Here is a 25028-nt window from a genome sequence, read left to right as displayed (position 1 = left end):
TGCACAGAAGAACATGAGCATTTTAATTTTTATCTAAGCTGAATTGGTTTTATTACATATGTCAATTAGTTACTGCTTTGTATGTAACTCTGCTTCTGGCTTAAATTACAAAATACGACGCCTTTGTGTGTTCCTACATATATGTCTCTGAACTGAATTTCAATCAACTCGTGACTACTTGGGCATGCATGTGAATTACTATTTACCATAAGATGTGAGATTAATTCTAAATATTATTGTTTGACACTCAATAACAATACTTAAACTGAAGAGGTTTTGTTTTGGTCTTCGGATAGGTCTGAAATATCGTATTTTATTGAGTTTCGAAGATACATTCACTTACTAAAGTTTGGATACTTCGGACACTGAGATATCAGTCTGTACCTTTGATGAATCAAACGAACTACTGAGGCCAAATCAGAATGCGGAATCGTGGTCCGGGCACTCTAAAAGTCTTTTTTTCACCACGGGTGTACGTTGGAAATGAACATCCTAAGGTGTCTGGCGTCCATAATATTGCAGATAATAATGAAAAAATTAACTCAAACGATTCAGTGGAACTGCTAAATTGGCTTTTTATTTGTTCTCCGCAACAGTTGTCAACAGCAAAATATTCATCTTAGTTGTTTCGCGGATACCGACACTGTCAGTCAGTCGCATTTGATACATAATTGTTTTGTATTGCACGACACTATGCTGATCACATCTACGCTAATTACCTAACACAATAACAGAATCTATAGGACTTTCACAAGAGTAATCGGTAACTAACACATTACGGATGCGTAAACTGTCGCTTTCAAATAGGCTGTGCTCAGTAGAACTAATGAGGTCAGCATCAAATATTTGGAACTTAAGAGACATTGACTCTGGGGACTTTTTTACCGCTACAGAACACTCTCCTACTAGTAGGGTTGTGATGACCATAAGATGTGGCCAGTAATGAACTTAAACCCAAGTATTTTGTCGTCGGTAGACACTTTTCTGATAGCTTGCTTTGTTCATCACCGTCTGGTCGTCTTTCCATACTATGAGGGGCTACGTGGTAAAATATACTGATGAAAAACAGGTACAATGAAAGTTCTGATTCATCATGATCTTCGCCCGATTTTCCTCCTTTTCAGATGTACTGGAGAAGAAACAAAAGAAATTGTAAGTGCACGTCGAATTACATTCGTACGTGCGCAAAGACACAAGACAGATATAAAAAGGAAAAATACTTATGAACATGCGTTTCTTAAACATTCAATAGCGTAAAAACGATTTTCATAAGATGAATTTTAAGTTTTTAAAAAAAGCGAAAAAATACACACACAAAAAATATTCTGTTTTTTGGAATCAGAACAATGAGTATATATGTGTGCATATTAAAAAAGCTTGTCTTTGTTTTTATCAACACAATGATGCCAAAAGTTCGAAACGAAACAAAGTGTTATGTAGCATCAGTGTTTTGCAACCGTCTCAAGAAGACTGCTAAAGTTTGTCAGATGTTGTTTACCCATTGTAAGACTCCTCTTATTTCCGATTCGAATGCGTCTACTACGATACTAATGCGTGATTTGGTGTCCTGGTATGCGAGCAACGTTGCTTACGCGACAACCTCCTTAACTGTGGAGAGTTCATTTTCCGCGATGTCGTCAAAATTTACGGTTTTCGCACTTCCACGAAGTTGGTCAGTTAAGTGTCTCATGAAAGACATGCCATTCGACATAGAAGCCTATTAGGCCGTCAGAAGTGCGTAGTTGCTTGGTTATGGTCGTTTCTGGGTACTCCCGAATGTTCTCCACTATACTTTCTCGGGGTTGAATGCTCAGAGCATCGACAGTGTGTCTGAAAAAGTACTTTGAGTCGGTGCCTGTGGATTGGTTCCGCGTAATCCCGAATGGAACCACTCTGCTTTTCAGTAGGCGGATGCCTTGAACATCAATGGGTTGGTCCCGATTTGACATTGCTGAATGTTTACCATGAAGCCATGCTTTTGGAATCAATCGAAAACTAGGTCCACATGCTAGAGATGAGATTCTCTGCACGAAAGTAGGATCATGCAAACATCAGAATACGCGTGCACGAAGTTAAGACCTCTGAATACGTCATCGACTACTCTCTGGAGAGTTTGTGCAGTGTTATATCCCCTGGTAAATTATGAATGGTAATTCTAAGGACTATTTATGGACCAATGTAATATGCCTATTTCCTATTGTATAATTGTTACGTAACTAAACTATTCTTATTTGTGTTCCTCTTATCATAAGCTTTATTTTGATCTATGAACTATTATTATACGATTTACTATTCTTGAGTTATCCCTGGTCCATTAATTACTGTTCCCCCTATTCACAGCCACATTTGATCAAATCTTGTACAGATGTTGTTCCCTATTTTGTGGTACTATGTGATCAGTTTGTTTGGTATATAAACCCAGTTTGTTTGAGAATAATGATTCATACTACAGAGGCTGTTATTGGTGTTCTGGACTTAACTGGCTGGGCTAGGCAGAAAGCAGGACTGACAAGTACTCAATACTGCTCATACAGCTTCAGCATATTTTTGATCCGATCAATAAATTCACTCCTCTCTAATTGGGCATCATATACTAAGTACAGGGCACACACTGCGCACACACACGATATAACATGCAGCACGTCTTAAACCGGAAGTTTTGACCGGAAAATTGTAGTCAGAAAGAAGTGATGATAGTGTTTATATGATTGTCATCAGCAGCCATGTGAATTTGGATATATGCTTTGACCAAGTCGATTTTCGAAAAGACAGTTGTACCTTTCAAGGTAGCTGTCAAATCGTGAATGTCAGGCAACGGGTAACGATCGGGAATGGTTTAAGCGTTCGGACACCGATAATCACCAGTTGGACACCAATCATTTCTGTCTTTTTTAGGGACCATGTGCAAAGGAGATGACCAAGGGCTATTTGAGGTCGAGTTATTCCTAAGTCTATCATGTGGTCGAATTCGTTTTTAGCTAACCTAAGCTTTTCGGGAGTCAGTCGGCGTGCTTTTGAGAATACAGGTGGTCCTGTAGTCGAGATGTGATGTGCAACATTGCAGGTTACACACGGCAATTTCGGTTGTGGTTGATACATCCCGGAGTATTTATCGAGTAATGGTTGATATAAGGGGTCTATGGCGTGCTTAATTGTGACTGGAGATAATCGGCAACCAGAAAGAGGAGTTGAGCAATCAGATAACTTAGTGTTTCCGTCTATTAACTTTCGTGAGCGTTTGTCGATGAGTAGATTGTAGTGTTGTAACAGGTCTATACGAATGATTGGCATAGAGACATCTGCAACCACGAAAATCCAGTGGATGGGTTTGCGTAAACCCACGTTAAGGTAAACGTACCTTTTCCCATACGTGGCAATTGGTTTCCGTTTGCCTTCTGTAAGTTTAAAACAGACTCGTGAAGTCTGTTGTTGGAATTCACGGGAAGAACGTTAACTTCTGCGCCAGTGTCGACGAGGTAGCAGACTTTTGTAGTCACACCCGTGATGTATAATGGACGGCTAAGTTCGCCAGCTATGGTTGCCGTTAACGCGTGTCAGCTTGGAAGTTTCCCGAGTTTTTATTTGTGTCTCGACTTAGAGGTCGGGCAAATGCAAGGTTTCCTGCAATTTCTGGAAGACTTGCCATGCTGGTTATGATACCAGCAGCAATCGGGGTTATCCGTCTGTCGTGGTCTAGAGACAGATCGCCTACGTGATACGCTTCTTCGCGGGGTTTGTGACCGATTACGGTCATTACGAAATCGAAGATATCGTGTAGGTGTGTGACATAATTCGGCTATGTCAGTCGGTGTCGTTTGAGGTTTTTCTTTGACTGAAAAAACCTCGGCATTAGATTTTGTGATTTCTAGGAGGCGGTCGGCAGATGCAGCCAGTTCGTCTACGGTGTTGTTTTGAAACGAGACGAGCAATGCTTTCACTTGTTTCGGGAGTTTAGACAAGAAGAGCTGTTTGAATAGGCCATCGCCGAAAGTTCTTTGGCCTATTACTTCTCTCATCCTAAACAACACATCTGTCGCAGTACCATGTTGAAAGTCGTTCCTATTAAGGAATCGATCTAGCCTTTGTCGGTCGATTAGATATCCGCGTTTAAGATTCGATCGTCTAAGAGTTTCTTAAGGTTCCGGAACATCACTAGTTAACATACTAGGTGTGACGTACCTGTTAAATTCACGCGGTAGTGCCTGTGTGTGTGAGTCCGTAGTGACGTGCCCGCAAAAGTCGGCTTCTGCGTAGCAGAACCAGGCTTTGATATTGTCCGGCCAAAAAGGCATTAACTGAATTGAGGGTGGGAGCTTAGTCTTTAACCTAAAAACTTTGGATGTCTGTTCCGTCATAGTGAAAATTCAAGTACCATAATGAACGAAAAATAAATAACTAAAATACATCCGAAAACTCGATAAAAATCACAATATATAAAAGTCAAATGAAGCAAAACGGTGATTTATGAAGTTCCAAAAAGGAACAGACTCACAGTTTATCGTTTGGTGTACCAGATCCCGTCGGTCTCACCTACGAAGATACCACCAGTATTGTAGTTTGACTACATTTTACCAGTAACACCTTCTATAATCGAATCGCGCCCATCCAGTTAAAATCGGAAGTCAGAAGCGAGGACGTTTGGAGATATATTTCATGGGTTATCAATATATCGAGAAGTGACTGATCTAATCTGACTAATGATCATAAGAGATGCTTCCTACGCCGTTCTGTAACGTAATGTGGTACGGGTGCATGACCGGGAGCCTTCAGCTAAATGAGTTCACTAAAACTAATGTGATCGGCATCCAATGTCGAATACGTACAAAGTTATTGATTTTGGGGATTTATTTACAGCTACAGACACAAAAAAGCAAAATTTTCTTCCTTGAAGAATGAGGACAGTTCCCAAAGGAGGGGGAAAGCAGTATGACATAAGCGACACCGTAGGATAGGAACGATCTTATGTATAAAATTATTGATTGATTGTTTGCATCAACAACATTTATTATGAAGCTACATTCAGTTGAAATCCAATCTAGCCGAGAATTTATACGTATCTTAGCAAAGGATTTACTCCAAATGCTATCTCAGCCAGCTAATCTGGTCGCTCATTACACGCACACATACTACAAGGTTAGCTAACCTATACATTCGCCACAAATCTGAAGTACTTGAAAAATGGAACGACCGGTTTTCAAGGTCGCTGAAGCTATATAGTGGCAATTTTGATTCTAGATCTTTAGTCCACTTGCAATTATGAGTCTTTCGGAAGATGACTCTACTTCAGATGAAGAATATATCCCTCCAGGTAGATATAACTGTAGGACTATATTTTTCAATATTTAGTCAAAGCTTCTAAATTGGAAGAAGACTCTGAAAGCGAATACAGCGATGAGTCAGAATCAGGAAACTCAGATTGTATTAGTGGTAAAACCATTTCCTTTTTAGATCTGTCTTTAGATGGTTTCACTAGTCAGGCAAATGAAAAACGTCCTGCTAAAAGGTATGAATACAACATAATTATGATTTAACCATCAGCTGATTATTTAGGAACTCGAAACAATCCAAGGTTTGCTAATTAGTGCCAATAGTGGCAAAGTTTTAGATTTCCGACTGTTCACCGCTTTCCGCTGCCGAAGATGTAAAAGCCTACGAAGATAAAGTGTGGGACGAGTTTCTAAAATCCGGTAGTACCGAGAAATCTGTAAGCACAGTTTTCCACGAATAACACATTAAAGAATAGCATTGAAAAAGTAAATGTTGTAAAAAAGTATCAGTTTGCTGGAGAGGAAGTTGAGTGAGTTCATGAGTTTATCTCATATATAATATTTCGATTTTTTAATGTATTCATTTATGTACGTTTATTCACGGGTGACTTTGATTTTGTGCCTTCCACCAACATGTTAACATAGTCGCGACTGAATTTCGAAGTTACCTTTACAACGTGGTGTAGTATAGGCCTTTTATCATATGAAGCAGTGACATAATAAATATTAGAAACTGAGTTTTCTAGTTCCCGCTCCTATTACTCATTAAAATAAACTTTAATGCGAATGCTACACTATTGTTGACTAGTATCTTTAGTGTCTAAGATAGAGACGTCCTCTTAGGAGTTCAGGTTTTAAGCTGAGGTTTGTATAAGCCAGTTGGTTTGTTATGTACGTTGAGCTACTATGTTATAGGCTAAGTTTCATTAGTATACCACGTCATTGATTGTTGATCTAAACCGTGAAATAGCTAAACTATCTGACTCGTATAGCCTAACAAGTTCTGTGTTCTCTGAAAAACACAATGTTAAGAGAATGTGGAACAGGTGTAACGTGATGTGAGGTTATCATCACATTTAATATTTTTAATCAAGTTTGCTGATAACAAATCACATATTTACTTTACAAGCCGTTTAAACGTCTTCCAAAAACATGGACATACAAACTCATTTGCTTGTGTTATGCTAACTCTTTCGGAGGCACAAATCGTAAAGTCTACAGTTTAACAGGCTGACATTTTGCTTCAATCATACAGTCAGTTATCTGCGATCAGTAGTACCAAAAGTTAGTAGAACTGACAACAGAACATATCATGTTCCGATTTTGTCTGATTTTTATTATTTCTTGTATTCGTGATATTTTAAACCAAGTTGGTGAGAACCAGCAACATCCAGCTACGTAGTGCATTATGCTAGACCTCAATCTTTCCTAAGTAGCTTTTCTTGGTTAAGTATACATCACTAAGGCTAAGATACTCGTCTAATTCACCAGCCTGTTCATATAGTGACTGAAATTGTCAAATGATAGCTGTATGATACTACTACTACTATTAAAAATACATTCATTCCACCGTGACTTTATTAGTTGTTCATAATAGCTTAAGCTACTGACCACTACTTTACTGAGTTTGTAACAAAAAATTGTTGAAAGTTGATTTTCATTTTAACGCTCGTATTCACTGCAGACTTTATGTTTTATCGTTGATCATTACATATGCAATAGTCTCTATGACTATTGACTGACGTTCTGATGTGGGTGTTCAAAATTTACGTTTAAAATATTAGTAGAATTTCACCTTTTCATCTATTATCTTTAGAAAACTGATATCTTATTCCGTCGTTGCACTTACTCATACATAAGCTGTAAGTACTGCTTGCGCGTATTGGAACAACCAAGTAGCCAATGCTAGTGTTAGGTGTAGGGTAATGGGCATAGATGACAAATCCGTTAACTGAATGTTAAGATTTCGTTTACTGAAGCGGGATCCACCCTTTAAATTTCACGTAATTTTGATTTTCAATAGTATCTCGTCTTTTCATTCTTTGAGTGTGTCCTTTTTTGACCTTGTTGCTTAGTGCCTTTCCCACTACCACCGATGTACATTCGTGTCAGGCCCTACATCTATTACAGTTGACTGACTTTATGGTGTATATTACAAGTATAAGGTCAGTTACTTGTCCTTGATCACAACCTGTTGCGATACAGACAGACTCATAACATAAACCATCTATTTTTAATTCAGTTTTGTTGATTGCATTATTTTGGTATCGCCGTTGTGTTATAATAGTTATTGAAGAATGTGCTAAGCTGTAATTACCTTCGGACTTTACTTTTGTCACATGATGGCCCTGAGTTTAAACGTCGGAATTTTCGCCTATTCCAAACATTTGTTTCGTTTCTGAATCACTAGAAACCAGTATTGTCATGTAAACTATCAACGACCTATTTAACTCTATTTGTATGTAAACCATATGACTGCTATTTATAAAAACAACTTTCTTGTTTTCAGAGTCATCCAAACAGTTTCAAACTCGAATCGAACGAAAGGCTTAAGTGTCTTACAGAATAAGACTTCAAGCGAGACAAATCCTCTCAGACCAAAGTAAGTTCTATGCAAAACTGTTACTCATTTGCGGATACAGTGAACAAAATATTTCTTAAGTAAACAAACCAGTTGTATAGATTAATAACAATAACTTTGTAACAAGTGTATAGTTATTTCAAACAGTGAACTTCGTATCATGACCTATGCCAGTAGCACTTTGCATATAACTGCAAACTGACTTTGACTTAATGAATGAGCAAAACCATGTTTATTATGGGACACTTTGTATCCACTTCTGCTTAATTTAGTTAAAGTATTGGCAGCATTTCATATACACGTATCTTACGTTCTGCAATATTTGGATTTTCATACGCATAAATAGCATCTACATTTTTGTGTTGCAACCAGTAGATTATGACATACGTGTATGATCATAATAATTAATGGAGAGAAATATGACTCAACTCAAGGGGAATTATCAGAGCTATTTTGTTGTGAAACAAAAGCCGCCAGTCAGCAGTTGCAGGAAAGGTATCATTTGCTGCTTTTCATGCTACACAGAAAATACAAAGCAGGCAATTTACATCAAGGTTAAACTACTCTTATAGGGTGACAGTGATTTCCTCCCACCAGTTATTTCTTCTTTAGTACTATGGGTGAGTAATGAAGTCCATTCAGGCTTCCAGCAGTTAGTTTTTCCTGACAAACTCAGTACGTCCTCGTGCATTTTAATTAGGCTAGTGACTAAGCCTCGCTAAAATGTATGACAGCTGCAAAATTAATAGTATTTGCTCTACTGTTGCTAGTATATTAGCCATAACAGTGACTGTTGTAAGACGTATCTCTTCTGCTAACACTTTCACACCACAAAAAGCACTCAGATAAAACAAATCGTGTCCCATATATTTTGAACCAAAATAATCTGCTTATCATGTGCATCAATTTACAAATCATTTTAATATAGAGCACCGCATTTGGGACTTGGTTTATCTAACGCTCTACAAAACTTGAAATCTACGATAAACAGCCTACCCAGGTTGTCTACCTTAGTAAGTTCAAAGTTTCTTCGTGATTATTTGTTACGTTACATTAATGCTTATTTATTTAAACACATAAATATTGGTACAAGGAAGCACCAGATACATATGCGCCTCACAAATCTCATTCGATTTCTGTGAGGGCTGTGATACTACCCAGGTGCCCAGACTGAAGCAGGTGATCTTATTTTGGTTTAGGCAGTTCGTTAGTGTAGCTATTCCTCACACGTAGATTGTGGCTCAAAGCCAAGTGTGCTAGTCTGTACCGGATAAATTAGTTGATAAATGAGGCCTCATTCTCGATAAGGCTTAGGGGCTCCTAAATGAATATAGATATGGTTAGATTGTACTGTAGTGCATTAAAGCTAGCGCAATCATGAAGTCCGTGGAAAGAACTAGGTATGTGGTTATCTTTTTATGTTTCTTATGTAAAAATACATTAATTATTACCAACGAATGTAGATACGTATATTTTATTGAAATTGTAGGAAAAATCGCGTCTTGACTGGAAGCAATATGTAGAGAAAGAATCTCTGGAAGATGACCTCAAAGCCCACAACAAAGGGAAAGAAGGGTAAGATTACAATAATACTCGTATATACGATTTACAAATAGTCAGTAAGGTGATAATTCTGGAGTGTATCAAGAGTTTTTGCTTACTGTATACCAACTATTGAAGAGAAGAGTAATCTCAGTACCCTTGACGACCGAACGAGGAAACACAACCCATACCTATTGCACTAGTATCGATTGTTTGGCACTAGGTCATACACATTTACACCACTTAGGCGGTCGAGTAAGTCTGGGTGGTAGTCAGTTGCGTTTTGAAGAATAGCAGTTTTCAAAATGAACATGTCTAAAATCAACCCCGTAGACGCAAGACATTGACAAGTGTGATGATATATAAGTACAGACTCGTCAGAAACCAAGTACTTTATCAGAGATGTATTACTCTCGGGTAAGAATGCAAGTTTATCAACGCATAAATGCTATTCGATTGCAAAAGTGAGAGAATTACTTTGAGTTTACAGACACTAGTCATCAAATAAACTAACTCGACAACATTAATTCACGTTGAAGTTCAAAGGTTGACACAGACGCTATCTGCTTAGTTTTGAAGTTTCCACTCCAGAAACAAAAGCATCCATCGTCAATAAGTAGTATATAGTGTCACCGCTAATCATAATAAACTTAATACACTCAAATGAAGAATAAGAGTTTTGATTTCTTATTGTCTCCATAATTTTGTCGTTTTACTTAATTGCACTGCTAGTTAAAATATCTAGTTGTTAATGAGGTCTGTAATTGTAGATTCTTTTTTGTATGCTAACTTACTCGGTTTTTCATTTCAAAATAGGTATCTGGAAAGGCAAGCATTCTTCAACAGAGCAAGTGAACGTGAATATCAATATGAACGACAATTGAAAAAGTCAACATCGAGTCGGAAAACCTGAATACGACTATGCACATAATTCGTTTATCAACGGAATGTTGCAGTTATTTATCAAGAATGGTACTCAAATGTTTATGCCCACGCAGTCCCACACTTCAGTGTATTTATATGATGCAAATAGTTGTGGTTAATTATACTGGCAATAAAAAAGTCCCAGTTATAATAAGTCATTCTTCTTGTTTACTAAGATTTTATTGCTTTCTATTCGAACATATGGATCTACCCAAGCTTTTCAAAAGTATAGTGATTTTCTTTGTCCACTGCATGTGGGTATTGTTTCGCTTTCTGTAAAAAGAAGAGGAAAAACAATTAGCAACCGTTTTTGGATAACTAGCTAACGTTTACCTAAATGTCCATGATAACTGCGGCCGTATCATACTATAAGCAGTCTACTTTGTGTTATCACCAATAAGGAAATATACACATCTGTAGTCAAGCCACTTGGTGGACGATGTGGAGGCAAGTGCTAGACTAGATAAGCGAATTTGTTCAGTCAGCTAATGCTCAACGGCTTTCGCAAGGTGTGATTTCGAAACGACCTACTTTATTCAGTTATAGCTTAATGTATAACCCACCACATACCTGACGTTTTCGGGGTCACTCATACATGCACACGATGGTCATTACGAAATACAAATCTGCTGATATAGCTGCCTACTGGCATGTTTTGGCCTAACTTTGACAAAACGCATTTAGTGGTTTTGCGACATGGAAGAGTGCTTCGAACATATATACAGTTGAATGTCAATGACCTGCTGTCCACTTGCAATGATTATATCTCATAATAGACGAGTACCACTTAGTGAACTGTTGTGTTTGCGAACTTTTTATATTCGCACACCATATAGACATCAAATGACTAGAAACACTACGCTTCTCAAGCTGACTACTCAGGTTATAGCATTGGAGCGGCCCGAATCTGCTAGTTAAACTCAAAACTACTGCTTCAGGGTTCTACTACCTAGCTGTCTCAGCTTTTTTTGCTGTGTTATAAGTCGACAGGCAAATTCGTGATGGTTGATATTCAAAGTGTAGCTATAAGTTCGCCTAGAAGTTGCTGAAGATTTCCCGTTATCTACTTTCTAAAAAATTAGGGATCGGAGTTGTCATGAAATTTCAAGTTCCTAGTCTCATTTTTCGAATGGTCGTGGAATTATTACAACTAACTTAATCATAAAACCAAAACAGAGTCTTAAATTTATATTACTTACCAGCGGGAAAAAGAAGCAATACATTTGACCGAGAGATAAGCAGAACCAAAGGCCAAATAACGGTGCAAACGTTTTGAACAGCATATACCACCTTAATTACAAGTGAAATAAATGAACCACGGCTTACACTGGCTGGCCTTTTAAAATTTCCTTTAATTTCGCAGGATTATATCCGGAAGCTAAATACAGTTGAGCGTCGAACTGTTGCGGGTCATTAAAGTCTCGTCTTTCAGATGGGTAGTCATAGGGTTCCCATGGGCTGCGGCATTCCGTATTATATGGTTCTACATAGAAATAGTCCCCCGGTGCTAAACCATCATTCTCAAATGGTTTGTAATCAGAAGGCAAGAGATTGTAGCGTTTAGCAGCCGCTTCCCGTTCGGCCTTTGTGCAGGGATACGGTTTTGGTTTCCAATCAATGTGATAATCTACACAAATTATCAATTTACAAATGGCAATACCAAGGAATGGATATATTGTGTAAAAAAAGTGGACGGCTAAACACCAAATAGTATGGAATGGTTCTAAAGGATATCTACTTCCGCTGCAAACTAACCGCGTGAAAAGTAGATCACTCACACCGACTGATAAAACGGCTTCTAGTCAGTGATGGGTATGGTTGGAGTCGTTAGAATTTGCTACCTATTTTAATCGATGAAAATATTAAGTCATTTCTTAATGAAATACATGTAGGCGAGGTAGTTGCCAGCGGATAGAATTTCATACACGGAAGTAATGTTGATGCACCGATTGAGAGCAACCAGATACATGTAAACAACTTTCAAATTCCATACAAAATATCGTCTTGCGACTAGGATTGTATTTTATGTTACCCTGTTACGGCAGTTGTCCTGAGTATTTGAATATGCATCATGACGTTACATACAGGTCACGTGAAATGATCAGACTCTAGCTGTAAATATCAGAAGTGGTTTAGGAAGAATCGGTTGAGATATACGTCTCCGGAAATATTTGAATTCCTTGGTATTCGGTTCTTATGAGGGATCACTAGACTAATATTACCATACAGCCAGTATTATACATTATGAATGGTAAAGTAATTCACAGTCATACCGTGACTGTCTCATCAAAAAAGTGGAGTCGTTAAAACCAATAATTGTACAAACAGATAGTGGCCCCACTAACAAGTGGTGAACATCATATAGTCATTTCGTCGGCGCCTGACATAACATGTACATTCGTCAGAGCGTTTGGGAAGTCTCTTATGGTATGTATGTATTCCACAATCGCATCACGCAGAGGACCGATATCTATGAGTAATACACTTTTAACAGCGACAACATAACCAAGATCGGAGACTTTGATCAGATTTAGATTCAACGAACAACTGTATAAACCAACTGATCTTTCAATATGACACACTCAGACCACTAAAAAAATGATGTTTCCATACCATGATAATTTCATGAGAACGGCAGTACAATTGTTTTTTTAAAATTAGCGAGATGAAAGCATTCTTTTAGGACTATGTATGACTGAAACATACGTGCCTACACTTTAACAATACTTTGCATGTCGAACTAATAACCAGAGTCCTTTCACGATGTTGTATTGAAAAGTTCACTATTTTATAATTTGTTCAAATGGTTGAAGACGGAATAGAAGAAGCTTTCGTAGACCACCAATACCTCCAGGCAAGAACCTAGGTATATTAATGATAATAGAGGAAAAAAGAATTTGGTAAATCAAAATAATATGTTATCCTTAGTCCTTAAGAGTAAGTCAAGTTTCCTGTTAAAGGACGCTTGGACTAGCTCAGTCGGCAGCGAATTCCAGCATTTGACAACTGTTAAGGAGTAGATGTTGTGCGCACAGTCCGTTCTGCCGTGTTGGGTCTCCAGTTTCTGGGTGTTTAAGGGGATGACCAGAAGTGTTGAGGATACTGTAAGTCATAAGAAGGTCACCTCTAAGACGTCTGTGCTCTGACGGGTATAGGTTAAGTGATTGGAGGCGCTCTTCATAAGGTTTGAATTTGAGTCCCCGAACTGATTTCGTGGCTCGACGTTGGATACGTTCCAGTGTCCTTTTGGAAGGAGGGAGGGAGGAAATACTATATTTCTGTACTCTAAATGGGGACGAATAAAACTGTTGAGGATTATGTGAAATGTTCTACAGTTAAACTGGCCAGAAATGCGCTTCAATGTTACCAGTGCAAGGCTTGCTTGAAAGGCGGTTTTGTCACAGTTCGCATAAGACTTCAGATCGTAGGGTACCAACACTCCTAAATCTTTTTCGACTTGGAAAACTTCTGGAGAGGAGTTTCCTAAGTTGTAACTATAGCCTGCAACATGTCGCAGTTGGACTACTTTGCACTTTGAAGTGTTGGAGGTAAGTCCGTTGTCGTCTGCCCAACTTTGAAGTCGAGTCAGATCCTCCTGAAGTGCTAGTATATCCTTATGGTTACATATCTCTCTCCAAAGTTTCAAATCATCAGCAGAAAGCAATAAGTCAGATGAAACTTGTTAAGGAAGATCGTTAATGTAAATCAAGAAGAGAAGAGGTCCTAGTATTGAGCCCTGGGGAACCCCACTAGGACATTCCATAGCCTGAGAGAGAGTGAAGTTAACCCTGACCTTAAAATGTCGGTTTTCTAGATATGAATTTAGCCAGTCAATTAAAGGGGGTTTGATACCCAATCGTCTAAGCTTATTGATAAGACATATATGGTTGACCCTATCAAAAGCTTTTGAGAAATCCAGGTAAATGACATCAACCTTCCCCTTGCGATCAAAGATGGTTGTCCGTCTATCCACCGCAGTAAGCAGGTTGATCATACAAGAATGACCTTATCTGAAACCGTGCTGTTGGGGTGAGAACTTTAAGGATAATAAGTATTCGCGTATACCGTCGTATATTGACTAGGCTATTCATACGTATTACATTTATAACCAGCACAATCTCCTTACTTTTTAGGAAAATGTTGTCTGTATTGGGTAAACTTAGAGGAATCCGCTATAGAAAATTTTGGAGAAATGGCACAAAAACCCCGAAATTTCCGAAGATCTGGGATAATCGCCGAAGTTTTAGGGAACCTCCCAAAATGTTTGGGGAAGTTTTGAGTTTTTCCCAAATATTTCCCCATGATCTTATAACAGCCTGGGGTTTTTCCCCAAACATTCGGGGAAACTACCAAGTACCTTACGACTTTGCGGAAAACTCGAGACCCACCAAATTAGAGAGATTGGGAAAATCAAGACCACAGTTCCCACTTTGACGGTTTTTCTTAGACACGAATGCATTATATATTTGAGAATTAAACAAGGCTGACAGGTATGTAGTACTGTATTGGTTGAAACGACAACCTTTGGATGGTTTTCACCTCAAAGTAATCCTTTCCAGTGAAGCTAGTTATTGTAGAGTTGAACTACCGATGTCAAATAATCTTATTCGGAGATAAAGCGTGGTATTGTCCATAAGTAAACCTACATGCCATACTCCGACATAGAGGAGCCAGGATGGGACTGCATGTCCTAACAACAAGAAGTCTCATAAGTGTAGCGACTTTTTTTTAGAAAAGCCGGGTGTCTTTCATTGTCCAATCATATAACATTAGTACGAGCTTATATAAACCGGTAAATTACTTTGCGCTAGCTTCTTATAGTTTCATCAAAGTTCCACTTCTTTCGTAAGTTTCCAATAAGCGGTGGTCTAGTTACTCGACTGAATTAATTCTAGTCCATTTGTCAGTTAATTGTAGGTTTGTATATCTTGCAATCTGGTTGAGGACGTTTGCCAGAGTATTGTAAAGTTTCTGTATCCCAGGGGCTAACACTTTTTCAGGTGAGAGGTCAGTTAATTGCAACGTGAAAAACAATAAAGTGAAAATCCAAATGTTCAATGAACACAAATGTCTCAAGAAATAAAGAAAGAAATAAGTTAATTAGTTAGTAATTCGGACAGTGTGAGAGAACCCAAATGTAGGACAAGAGTGGAAACGAAAAGGATGACAAAGGTTCCACACTCATTCGGAGTTTGACAACACTTTACCTAGTAACACCTTCTATGATCGAAATATGCTGTAGCTGTAAATAAATCCCCAAAATCAATAGCTCTTCAAGTGTTCGACACTAGATGCTGACCACATTGTTTTAAGTGGACTTGTTTAAATGAAGGCGTTCGGTCATACATCCGCACCAGATCACGTTTCGACCTAGCGTGGGACACAGCTCCTACGTTTCGCTAGCCAGATCAGAGTAAACGCTTCTCGATATGTTGATAACGTATCAAATATATCCATCCTACCTCTTCTCGTTTGACTTCTGATTTCAACTGGTTGAGGAACGCTTCGAACATAGAAGGTGTTACTGGTTTAGAGTTGCAAAACTTTAAGACTAGTTGTATCTTCAGTGGTGAGACCGACGTGATCTGGTACACCAAGCGCATAAACTGTCTGTTACTTTTTGGAACTTCATTATTCATTGTTAATCTTTATTTAGTTTTATATATATATGTATTGTGACATACCTTTTTTCGGATATATTTTAATTATATATTTTTCGCTCTAATAATACTATAACGGAACAGACACCTAAGGTTTTTAAGTTAAAATCCATCTCCCCACCCTCGATTCAGTTAACGCCATTTGGCCTGACAATATCGAGTCCCGGTTCTAATACACAGAAGCAGACTTTTGCGGGCACGGAATCACGGACTCGCGCACACGAATCCTCGCGGTAGTTGAGGCGTTACCGCGCGAATTTAACAGGTACGTCACACCTAGTATGTTAACTAGTGATGTTCCGGAACCTTACGAAACACTCAAACGGTCGATCCTAAAACGCGGAGATCTAACCGGTCGAAAAAGGTTGGATCAGCTACTTAACAATATCGACTTGCAACATGGTTCTGCGACGGACATGTTGTTAAGGATGAGAGAAGTAATAGGCCAAAGAACTTTCGGCGATGGCCTATTCAAACAGCTCTTCTTGTCTAAACTCCCGAAACAAGTGAAAGCATTGCTCGTCTCGTTTCAAAACAACACCGTAGACGAACTGGTTGCATCTGCCGACCGCCTCCTAGAAATCACAAAATCTAATGCCGAGGTTTTTTCAGTCAAAGAAAAACCTCAAACGACACCGACTGACATAGCCGAATTATGTCACACACCTACACGATATCTTCGATTTCGTAATGACCGTAATCGGTCACAAACCCCGCGAAGAAGCGTATCACGTAGGCAATCTGTCTCTAGACCACGACAGATGGATAACCCCGATTGCTGCTGGTATCATAACCAGCATGGCAAGTCTTCCAGAAATTGCAGGAAACCTTGCATTTACCCGACCTCTAAGTCGAGACACAAATAAAAACTCGGGAAACTTCCAAGCTGACACGCGTTAACGGCAACCATAGCTGGCGAACTTAGCCGTCCATTATACATCACGGGTGTGACTACAAAAGTCTGCTACCTCGTCGACACTGGCGCAGAAGTTAACGTTCTTCCCGTGAATTCCAACAACAGACTTCACGAGTCTGTTTTAAACTTACAGAAGGCAAACGGAAACCGATTGCCACGTATGGGAAAAGGTACGTTTACCTTAACGTGGGTTTACGCAAACCCATCCACTGGATTTTCGTGGTTGCAGATGTCTCTATGCCAATCATTCGTATAGACCTGTTATAACACTACAATCTACTCATCGACAAACGCTCACGAAAGTTGATAGACGGAAACACTAAGTTATCTGATTGCTCAACTCCTCTTTCTGGTTGCCGATTATCTCCAGTCACAATTAAGCACGCCATAGACCCCTTATATCAACCATTACTCGATAAATACTCCGGGATGTATCAACCACAACCGAAATTGCCGTGTGTAACCTGCAATGTTGCACATCACATCTCGACTACAGGACCACCTGTATTCTCAAAAGCACGCCGACTGACTCCCGAAAAGCTTAGGTTAGCTAAAAACGAATTCGACCACATGATAGACTTAGGAATAACTCGACCTCAAATAGCCCTTGGTCATCTCCTTTGCACATGGTCCCTAAAAAAGACAGAAATGATTGGTGTCCAACTGGTGATTATCGGTGTCCGAACGCTTAAACCATTCCCGATCGTTACCCGTTGCCTGACATTCACGATTTGACAGCTACCTTGAAAGGTACAACTGTCTTTTCAAAAATCGACTTGGTCAAAGCATATATCCAAATTCACATGGCTGCTGATGACAATCATATAAACACTATCATCACTCCTTTCGGCCTCTACTAATTCTTACGAATGCCTTTCGGCTTAAGAAATGTCGCTCAAACCTTTCAAAGGTTCATAGACGACGTCTTCCGAGGTTTCAACTTCGTATATGCGTATGTTGATGACTGTCTAATAGCAAGTCCGGACAGAGAATCACATCTCCAGCATCTGGACATTGTTTTCGAACGACTCCAAAGGCATTGGATTACTGTCAACATTCAGAAATGCCAAATCGGAGCAAAACCTTTAGACTTCCTAGGACACACCATTGATGCTGAAGGCATCCGACCCCTTAGAAGGAAAGTGGCGGCCATTCTGGATTACCCAGAACCGACCACGATTAGGCAGTTACGCACTTTTAACAGCCTTGTAAGTTTCTATAGACGGTTCATACCAAATTGAGCATCCCCTATGAAACCGTTAACCGACCAACTTCGTGGAAATGCAAAATCAATTAATTTAGACGACACTGTGCGAAAAGCATTCTTCACAGTTAAGTAACATATCGCTAAGGCAACCCTGCTTGCGCATCAAGACACTCAAGCGCCCATTAGTATCGCCGTAGACGCATCCGACTCAACAAACGGAGGAGTCTTACAACAATAGGTTGACCTAGGATTTTGCTCCATGATATGGAAGTTCTCGAGGGTTGACTAGTTTGACGAGGTTGTGATGTTCTAGTAGAATGCCTGCGATGGATGTGACATGGCGTGCTTGGTAGACCCTGTACAAATATTAGACCACCGAACTACCTACAGATAAGTGAAAATTATTCGGATTTCTGAAGTTTATTTTCTCAAGATTTGTTTCTTAGCCCTTTCACTCACTTAGAATCCTGCCTTTGTACTTCGGCTAAGAGATTATGTCATGTTTCAATGAGAGGATGCAACAACGTTGTGGATCCTCCAGCTCGCGAGCACCCTGTGTATCTCCGAGTGAATCAGCTAATCTCCACTTAATTTTGAAGTCAAGGTAGAATCGGGTCAGAGAAACGCTTCCTCCCTAACCTTCACCATTAGGAATGGGTGCAGTAATTTGTCAAACGCTCTTCAAAAGTCAAGAGCGACTAAACGTGCGGAGAGCTTCTAGTAGCAGCAGGCTTCCAGCTATGCCTTTTCAAGACGCCAAAGATCTGCCTTTCATAAACACATCTTGTGCTCCATAAAGTAAGTATTATCGTTTATGTGCTCCCTCGTTCAGTCATTGAACAGTCCTTCATTGTCTTATAAAAAATATCGTCTAGCGAATGGAATAACGTGTAAATGATATTGCATTTTTCCGGTATTTATATGAACCAATGATTTCTTTGTATGGACCAATGTTTTGATTCTTAATTCCAAATAAAGTCCGTGCTCGTCTAAAACTTCTTGACTACGTTCCAGTATCGCTGGGATTACAAGTTTATACTATGTTTCAGATACTCTTAAATATGATATTGGCTTCGCGATTGAGCTTGTGATGGAACGGTTGGATATACATTCAGATTTTAATGCTTTTGAGGAGTACGAAATCTGGAGGTTCGAAATCTGGGCTATGACCAAGTAAGATGATGAAGATTTTAATATTGTGGCCCATTTCTTTACACTCATCGGAAAAGAAGCATACAGCCTTATAAAGACTTTGGCACTTCCATACAAACCGATTTCACTCCCCTATGCAACTCTCAAGCAACTACTGTTGGATCATGTAAAGTATACAAATTCCGAATGCAGTAAGAGAGAAAAATCCGATAAAATAACTCGCCAGAACATCAGGAATTCCACTACTTTACTAAGTCGTCTCAGTTCGATGCGTAATCAAAGTTATTCATATAATAATTCATTGAGCTGTGAAACAGTCCGTGAAGATGAGCACGAGTTTAGTAAATGCTTGTTCTGCGGCAAGTTTCACCCGTGTAATTCATGTGTATTTCGTGATTCTAAATGCTTTAAATGTGGTAAAATTGGACACATTCAGTCAGTTTGTAATACCATGGTTCATTTCGCTGAAACTGATACTAAAATTTGTGTTTCTGCTGAGAAGGATGTTTCTAATGATCATTTTTCCTCATTCAAGACTTCTAGAAGCGGTATAATGTCACAGAGCAGTTCAGAGTTGAACGAAACTCAGGGTCATTGTGAGACAAATGGTTTTAAACAATCAACTACTTGTCAGGTTTCTCGTTTTACTGGACCAGATGTGGTTTCTCATAATGATTCGCATATTTCTGATGAAACCTCTTACAACTCTGAGAATAAAATGTTGAATGAGTCAAATTATGATCAAAGACCAGATTCAGTTTTGTAGATGCTGATTTTTCTCATGATCCAATATTCCCCAATGAAACTCTTAACAAATTTCGTGAAAATATTTCAAAAGAATCAAATCCTGAGGTCATATCTTATATTATTTGTCTTTGTAATGCATTTGCTTCTTGTGGGAAACTGGTTCAATGCGAAGCACCAGTACTAAGTCTGTTTTGTACAGCATAATTTCATCAAAACGATCGATACAGTTACTGTTAGGGCAGAAAGTCTTGACATTTTGCAACATTCCTCCTCGACGGCAATATAACAAATGTTTGGAATATACAACGACCAAACTTTATATGTTTGGTCTGAAATCAGAGAGTGATCTGACGGCAAAATGTTTATTACATAATTAGACCACTATGTTATTCTGTACAGTGTGCAATATTTCTGTGATTTGCTAGCGTTCGATTATCATTCTGCAACACAAATTTTACGCATAATTTATGCAGTACCATTGTTAAAGCAGATCATATGAAAAAAACAAACTACTTTGACTGTGCCATTCACCTACTATACAGTTATATACAATTCTGGTACAGGATAATGTATTAAACTGCAAAACGTTATCAGATATTGATAAGTACCTGCGAATTAACATTGTTATTCTCGACATAACTGGGTCAAACTTTCGCCTGAACGAACCTATCAAACGACAAACTTTTCTAACACAGTCAGAGAGCAACGGTAATCAAATGCTCCACGCCATAACCCTGATTTTGGTCGAACAAGACGCTTTCTTCAGTAGTTCGGCACCATAAGACAACAAAATGGAACCATAGCGATAGATCTTAACCAGTCAAATAATTAAGGCTTTGCAGTTGGGTGGTTATGAATGTGAGAATTGCTATGCACCAATTACATGTGATAGGATTTCTGTATCCCTATACAGATACACCAACTTCTGCTTCTCTATGTAATTGTAAATAAAGCTGACTTGTGACTGTATTATTTCGTTTGAATGAATTGTAAATTTATGTAATGATGTCCATCTTCACATTCCCGTTCGTCTTGTTCGAGATTGTTTGATTGTTGTTGTCTATCTTTTCACAGTTGTCGTTAGTCATTGAGGGGTTTTAAACAGAGTAAAACCATTTCTATAGATTCTGTACTAACGAATAACGTAACTTGGGTTTTACACAATAAATTCTGTATCATGCAAATTCGGTTGTTTTAATGCAGGAGTTATAGTAATCATCTGGCATTCGATATTGGACACGTTAAGCCTGTCGGCGTAAATCTGATTCCTTTTTGATCGTATGAACAATTGTTTGTTGCTGAAATATGCGTATTGTCTATCCTCGTATGTAATAAATGACTTGATCCGCGTTAGTGAATAACGGAGTTAAATAAGTCAAATACGAGAATGGATATAGAATACATATAATTTCTACACTCATTGATCTGGCCAGGGAATCAGAGTGATGAAGCAAATAGATGAGAGCGGAACGAAGCAAAAACGATGTGCATTGGAGATTGGCTGGGAAGCCAACTCGAGAGCGAGGCGAAAGATGATGCGTATTGGAGATGGCTGGGAAGCCAACTCGAGAGCGAAGCGAAAGATAATGCGTATTGGAGATGGCCGGGAAGCCAACTCGAGAGCGAAGCGAAAGATAATGCGTATTGGAGATGGCTGGGAAGTCAACTCGAGAGCGAAACGAAAACAGCGCGTATCGGAGATGGCTGGGAAGCCAACTCGATTTAAGCAAGCGTTAATCAACATTTATAGTCAGACAAAAATGAGTGACAGACATATGATGAATAAGATACGAAGTGTACACATATATGCTCATATAAAAGTATAGCCAAGGTTAATAAGCGAATAATGAACAAGATCAAAATATGACTCATAATGTATAGGAGAATTGGCTTGGCCAGCAACTAGAATAAAGTATATGGGCTTAACATATAAACCGATACTACATAGCCCCCTTGTAGAAAATAGCACATTTATAAAAAAATGTCTGTTTTCGAAAAATAACACTGAAGCGGTATGTGGATAACGTCAAAATGTGGGAAAAAATGGCACAATACCTGATGAATTACTGTGTCAAGTGGGGTGAGCGTATTAAACGAAAGTGTCATACTTATGTAAAAAATGTACATGAATATTGTCAAGATGCGGACAAAAATTGAAATGCTAGCATGTGATTATGAGTACATTAGTAAGCGTACGAAAAAAATTTAACATGCATTTATGTAGTGACTGTCCGAATGATAAAATAACATGTTCGTATAAGCGATTCGAAATATCGTGAAAATAGAGTAATAAATCGTTAATAGGTATGACAGCGGAATAAATCGTGGAGATAAGTAATGTAGAATATAATAGAAATTGGTCTGTAGTGCCGATTGAACATGAGGATAAAGAACAGCGAAATATGTTCTGATTAGCCGCAGTAGAGTAATTAGCGTCTATTGGCGATGAGTGTATTCGAATTTACATAACTGAAATTTATGTGGGATAAAAATAATCCAGACGTAGGATGATGACTGCATCAACGGTTGATATTCATTTCTGTACTGATAATGATAATAAAATGCGAAGTCAGTGTGCGTTGTCGCTTGCGTTGAGTTATCGTTAAATATGTATTAGTAGAATGACCAGAGGAACAGGATAGTGACTGCTGAGACGAGATTTGCGGAGTCGTATTCCTTTTTGGTCATGAAGCCTAGCGTGGTTTGTGTAGTCAGAGGGATATGCGCTCAACCTCGTTTGTTACGAAACCGTATTAAGGCATAACAAAAATACCAATACATATGATTATCGATGACGGCGAGTGAGACTGACTTGGATGTGACGAACAAGAGTGTATCTTTGAGAGACTAGCTCTTCTAAACTCTATGTTCTGGTGTACAGTGCAATGGGAATAGAAAATTAATAGCAGTAATCGAATAGTATTTATGGGTAACGGATGATCAGCATTCAGTTATACATGTAAATGAATAGATAATATGAACATAATCATTACAAATCGGCTGGTAATGCGGCGTAGAATACTTGATTTGCGTATAGACATTAAAGTATGGATCATCGTGAAACCAAAATTGCTGAAGTTCAGTTAAAGTTGTCGCTGAAATGTAGGAAACGACGATTGCTGAGTACCGATGAGATGAATGAACATTAGTTGCGTCGTGCTCGTACGGCGAGGTATCCAATTCTGTAGCGTCGTGCTCGTACGGCGAGGCCTCCAATTCTGTTGTCGGCGTTGAAATCTGATTCCTTTTTGATCGTATGAACAATTGTTTGTTGCTGAAATATGCGTATTGTCTATCCTCGTATGTAATAAATGACTTGATCCGCGTTAGTGAATAACGGAGTTAAATAAGTCAAATACGAGAATGGATATAGAATACATATAATTTCTACACTCATTGATCTGGCCAGGGAATCAGAGTGATGAAGCAAATAGATGAGAGCGGAACGAAGCAAAAACGATGTGCATTGGAGATTGGCTGGGAAGCCAACTCGAGAGCGAGGCGAAAGATGATGCGTATTGGAGATGGCTGGGAAGCCAACTCGAGAGCGAAGCGAAAGATAATGCGTATTGGAGATGGCTGGGAAGCCAACTCGAGAGCGAAACGAAAACAGCGCGTATCGGAGATGGCTGGGAAGCCAACTCGATTGCGAAACGAAAACAGCGCGTATCGGAGATGGCTGGGAAGCCAACTCGATTTAAGCAAGCGTTAATCAACATTTATAGTCATATGCTCATATAAAAGTATAGCCAAGGTTAATAAGCGAATAATGAACAAGATCAAAATATGACTCATAATGTATAGGAGAATTGGCTTGGCCAGCAACTAGAATAAAGTATATGGGCTTAACATATAAACCGATACTACAAGCCTATCCGTTACAGCAAGCGCCACAATACTATGCATTCCAAGATGATAGCAAGCGTCATTCCAAATAAAGAGCAAAGAATAAGTACATAGTCATCAAACTCAGCTTACTCTGGAGACAATGTAGTAAACCATAGGCATTCGGTGTCTAGTATCTAACGTTTCTGACATAAAAGAATCAAGGCAGTGCTCTGTTTATGTGATGAACAAGGAAAGATTACAGATGGCATGAGCTCTCTTATAAACTGCGGAGATGCAGAATATGGCTCGGCATTTCTCAAAGGTAAGCACTAGAAAATAACCTTTCTTCCGTTCCCGTAGAGAGCATAGGCGAGCTACCTTCGTTGTATTCAAATTCTGAGACTCAAGAGCAATGGAAAGGTGAACAATTGAATCTAAAACATAAAGTTTACTTATCACCATTCGTCTGTTACTCTGCTTAGAGGACAAACTAAGTGAAACTATTATGTGGGCTATTAATCGCGGAGTATACAGTAACCGAGTTAGTAAGGTTATAGTTTTAAAACCTGACAAAAATTATCACCACGTGTAACACGTATACTAATTAAATTATTTTTGCGAATCACTTCTACTTAATTAAAATATTTCAACTAATTACCAGATAATACGATAAAATCTCTGCATTAATTTGCATTAGCAATTTTATGTATTTTAATCGTCTGTCCGGTCTTAGGCAGATTTGAATGCATTAACATTCAATATTCACATATTTGTAACTGGACTGGTGAACTCTAATTCCTATATGTAGTTGTCTAGTTACAATTAGTTTCTCTATGTACTGTCTAGTATAATCTTTCACATAGGATTTAGTAGACCGAAAAAAGTAGGAGGTAGTTACATGAAATCTATAAGGACTTATAAAATTCCGCATATTAACTGATTTAGAATGTATAATCTGTAGGACTTCGAATAATAATATAACTAAGGTATTTTACCGGTTTATGGAGAACGATGGACACCTCGATTGAAAAAGGCTGAATCGCAAGTAAATTTTTTTTATCATGTGCATTTATAATCAAATAGTTTTCTTCTCATTGAAACTAATAATATCAATTATAATGTTCTAATGATCAATGGTCCATTTTTCTCTATTTTTAAATGTGTTTGTAAAGGCGTGGAATTGTTAATATAAAAAGGGTTTAAT

At 38.6% G+C, this 25028-nt stretch overlaps 2 protein-coding genes across 3 annotated transcripts; one reads left to right on the top strand and one right to left on the bottom strand.

Moving 5' to 3' along the window:
• The first annotated feature begins 5237 nt into the window (after window positions 1–5237).
• Smp_036390 (putative craniofacial development protein (bcnt)) lies at window positions 5238–10466 on the top strand. Its single transcript, XM_018798078.1, has 10 exons — window positions 5238–5308; window positions 5347–5427; window positions 5461–5503; window positions 5551–5569; window positions 5606–5704; window positions 5739–5797; window positions 7777–7869; window positions 8777–8861; window positions 9338–9423; window positions 10207–10466. The coding sequence occupies exons 1-10, from the start codon at window positions 5257–5259 to the stop codon at window positions 10301–10303; spliced, it is 714 nt and encodes a 237-aa protein (XP_018653055.1). The 5' UTR covers window positions 5238–5256; the 3' UTR covers window positions 10304–10466.
• On the bottom strand, window positions 10241–15027 carry Smp_036400.1 (putative nadh-ubiquinone oxidoreductase ashi subunit; the record flags this gene model as incomplete). Of its 2 annotated transcripts, XM_018798075.1 has the most annotated exons (4): window positions 10241–10587; window positions 11514–11604; window positions 11641–11941; window positions 14961–15027. In XM_018798075.1, 4 exons carry the CDS (start codon window positions 15022–15024, stop codon window positions 10522–10524), a joined length of 522 nt encoding a protein of 173 aa, XP_018653054.1. In that variant the 3' UTR covers window positions 10241–10521. The 2 variants fall into 2 exon arrangements, with proteins under 2 accessions (XP_018653054.1, XP_018653053.1); XM_018798077.1 differs by lacking the exon at window positions 10241–10587 and having other exon boundaries at window positions 11174–11941; window positions 14961–15024.
• Between the last annotated feature and the right edge of the window lie 10001 nt (window positions 15028–25028).

The sequence above is a fragment of the Schistosoma mansoni genome, chromosome 6 (genome assembly GCF_000237925.1).
Source record: "Schistosoma mansoni strain Puerto Rico chromosome 6, complete genome".
Taxonomy (NCBI): Eukaryota; Metazoa; Platyhelminthes; class Trematoda; order Strigeidida; family Schistosomatidae; genus Schistosoma; species Schistosoma mansoni.
Note: the sequence above shows the minus strand (reverse complement) of the source record. Positions and strands in the feature narration are given on the sequence as shown.

Excerpts from the sequence above, each read along its gene's own strand:
- Smp_036390 (XM_018798078.1), top strand. The coding sequence starts at position 5,257 with ATGAGTCTTTCGGAAGATGACTCTACTTCAGATGAAGAATATATCCCT. Across the intron at positions 5,428-5,460 it reads AAACTCAGATTGTATTAGTG|ATGGTTTCACTAGTCAGGCA; the intron begins GTAAAACCATTT and ends ATCTGTCTTTAG. Across the intron at positions 9,424-10,206 it reads CACAACAAAGGGAAAGAAGG|GTATCTGGAAAGGCAAGCAT; the intron begins GTAAGATTACAA and ends ATTTCAAAATAG.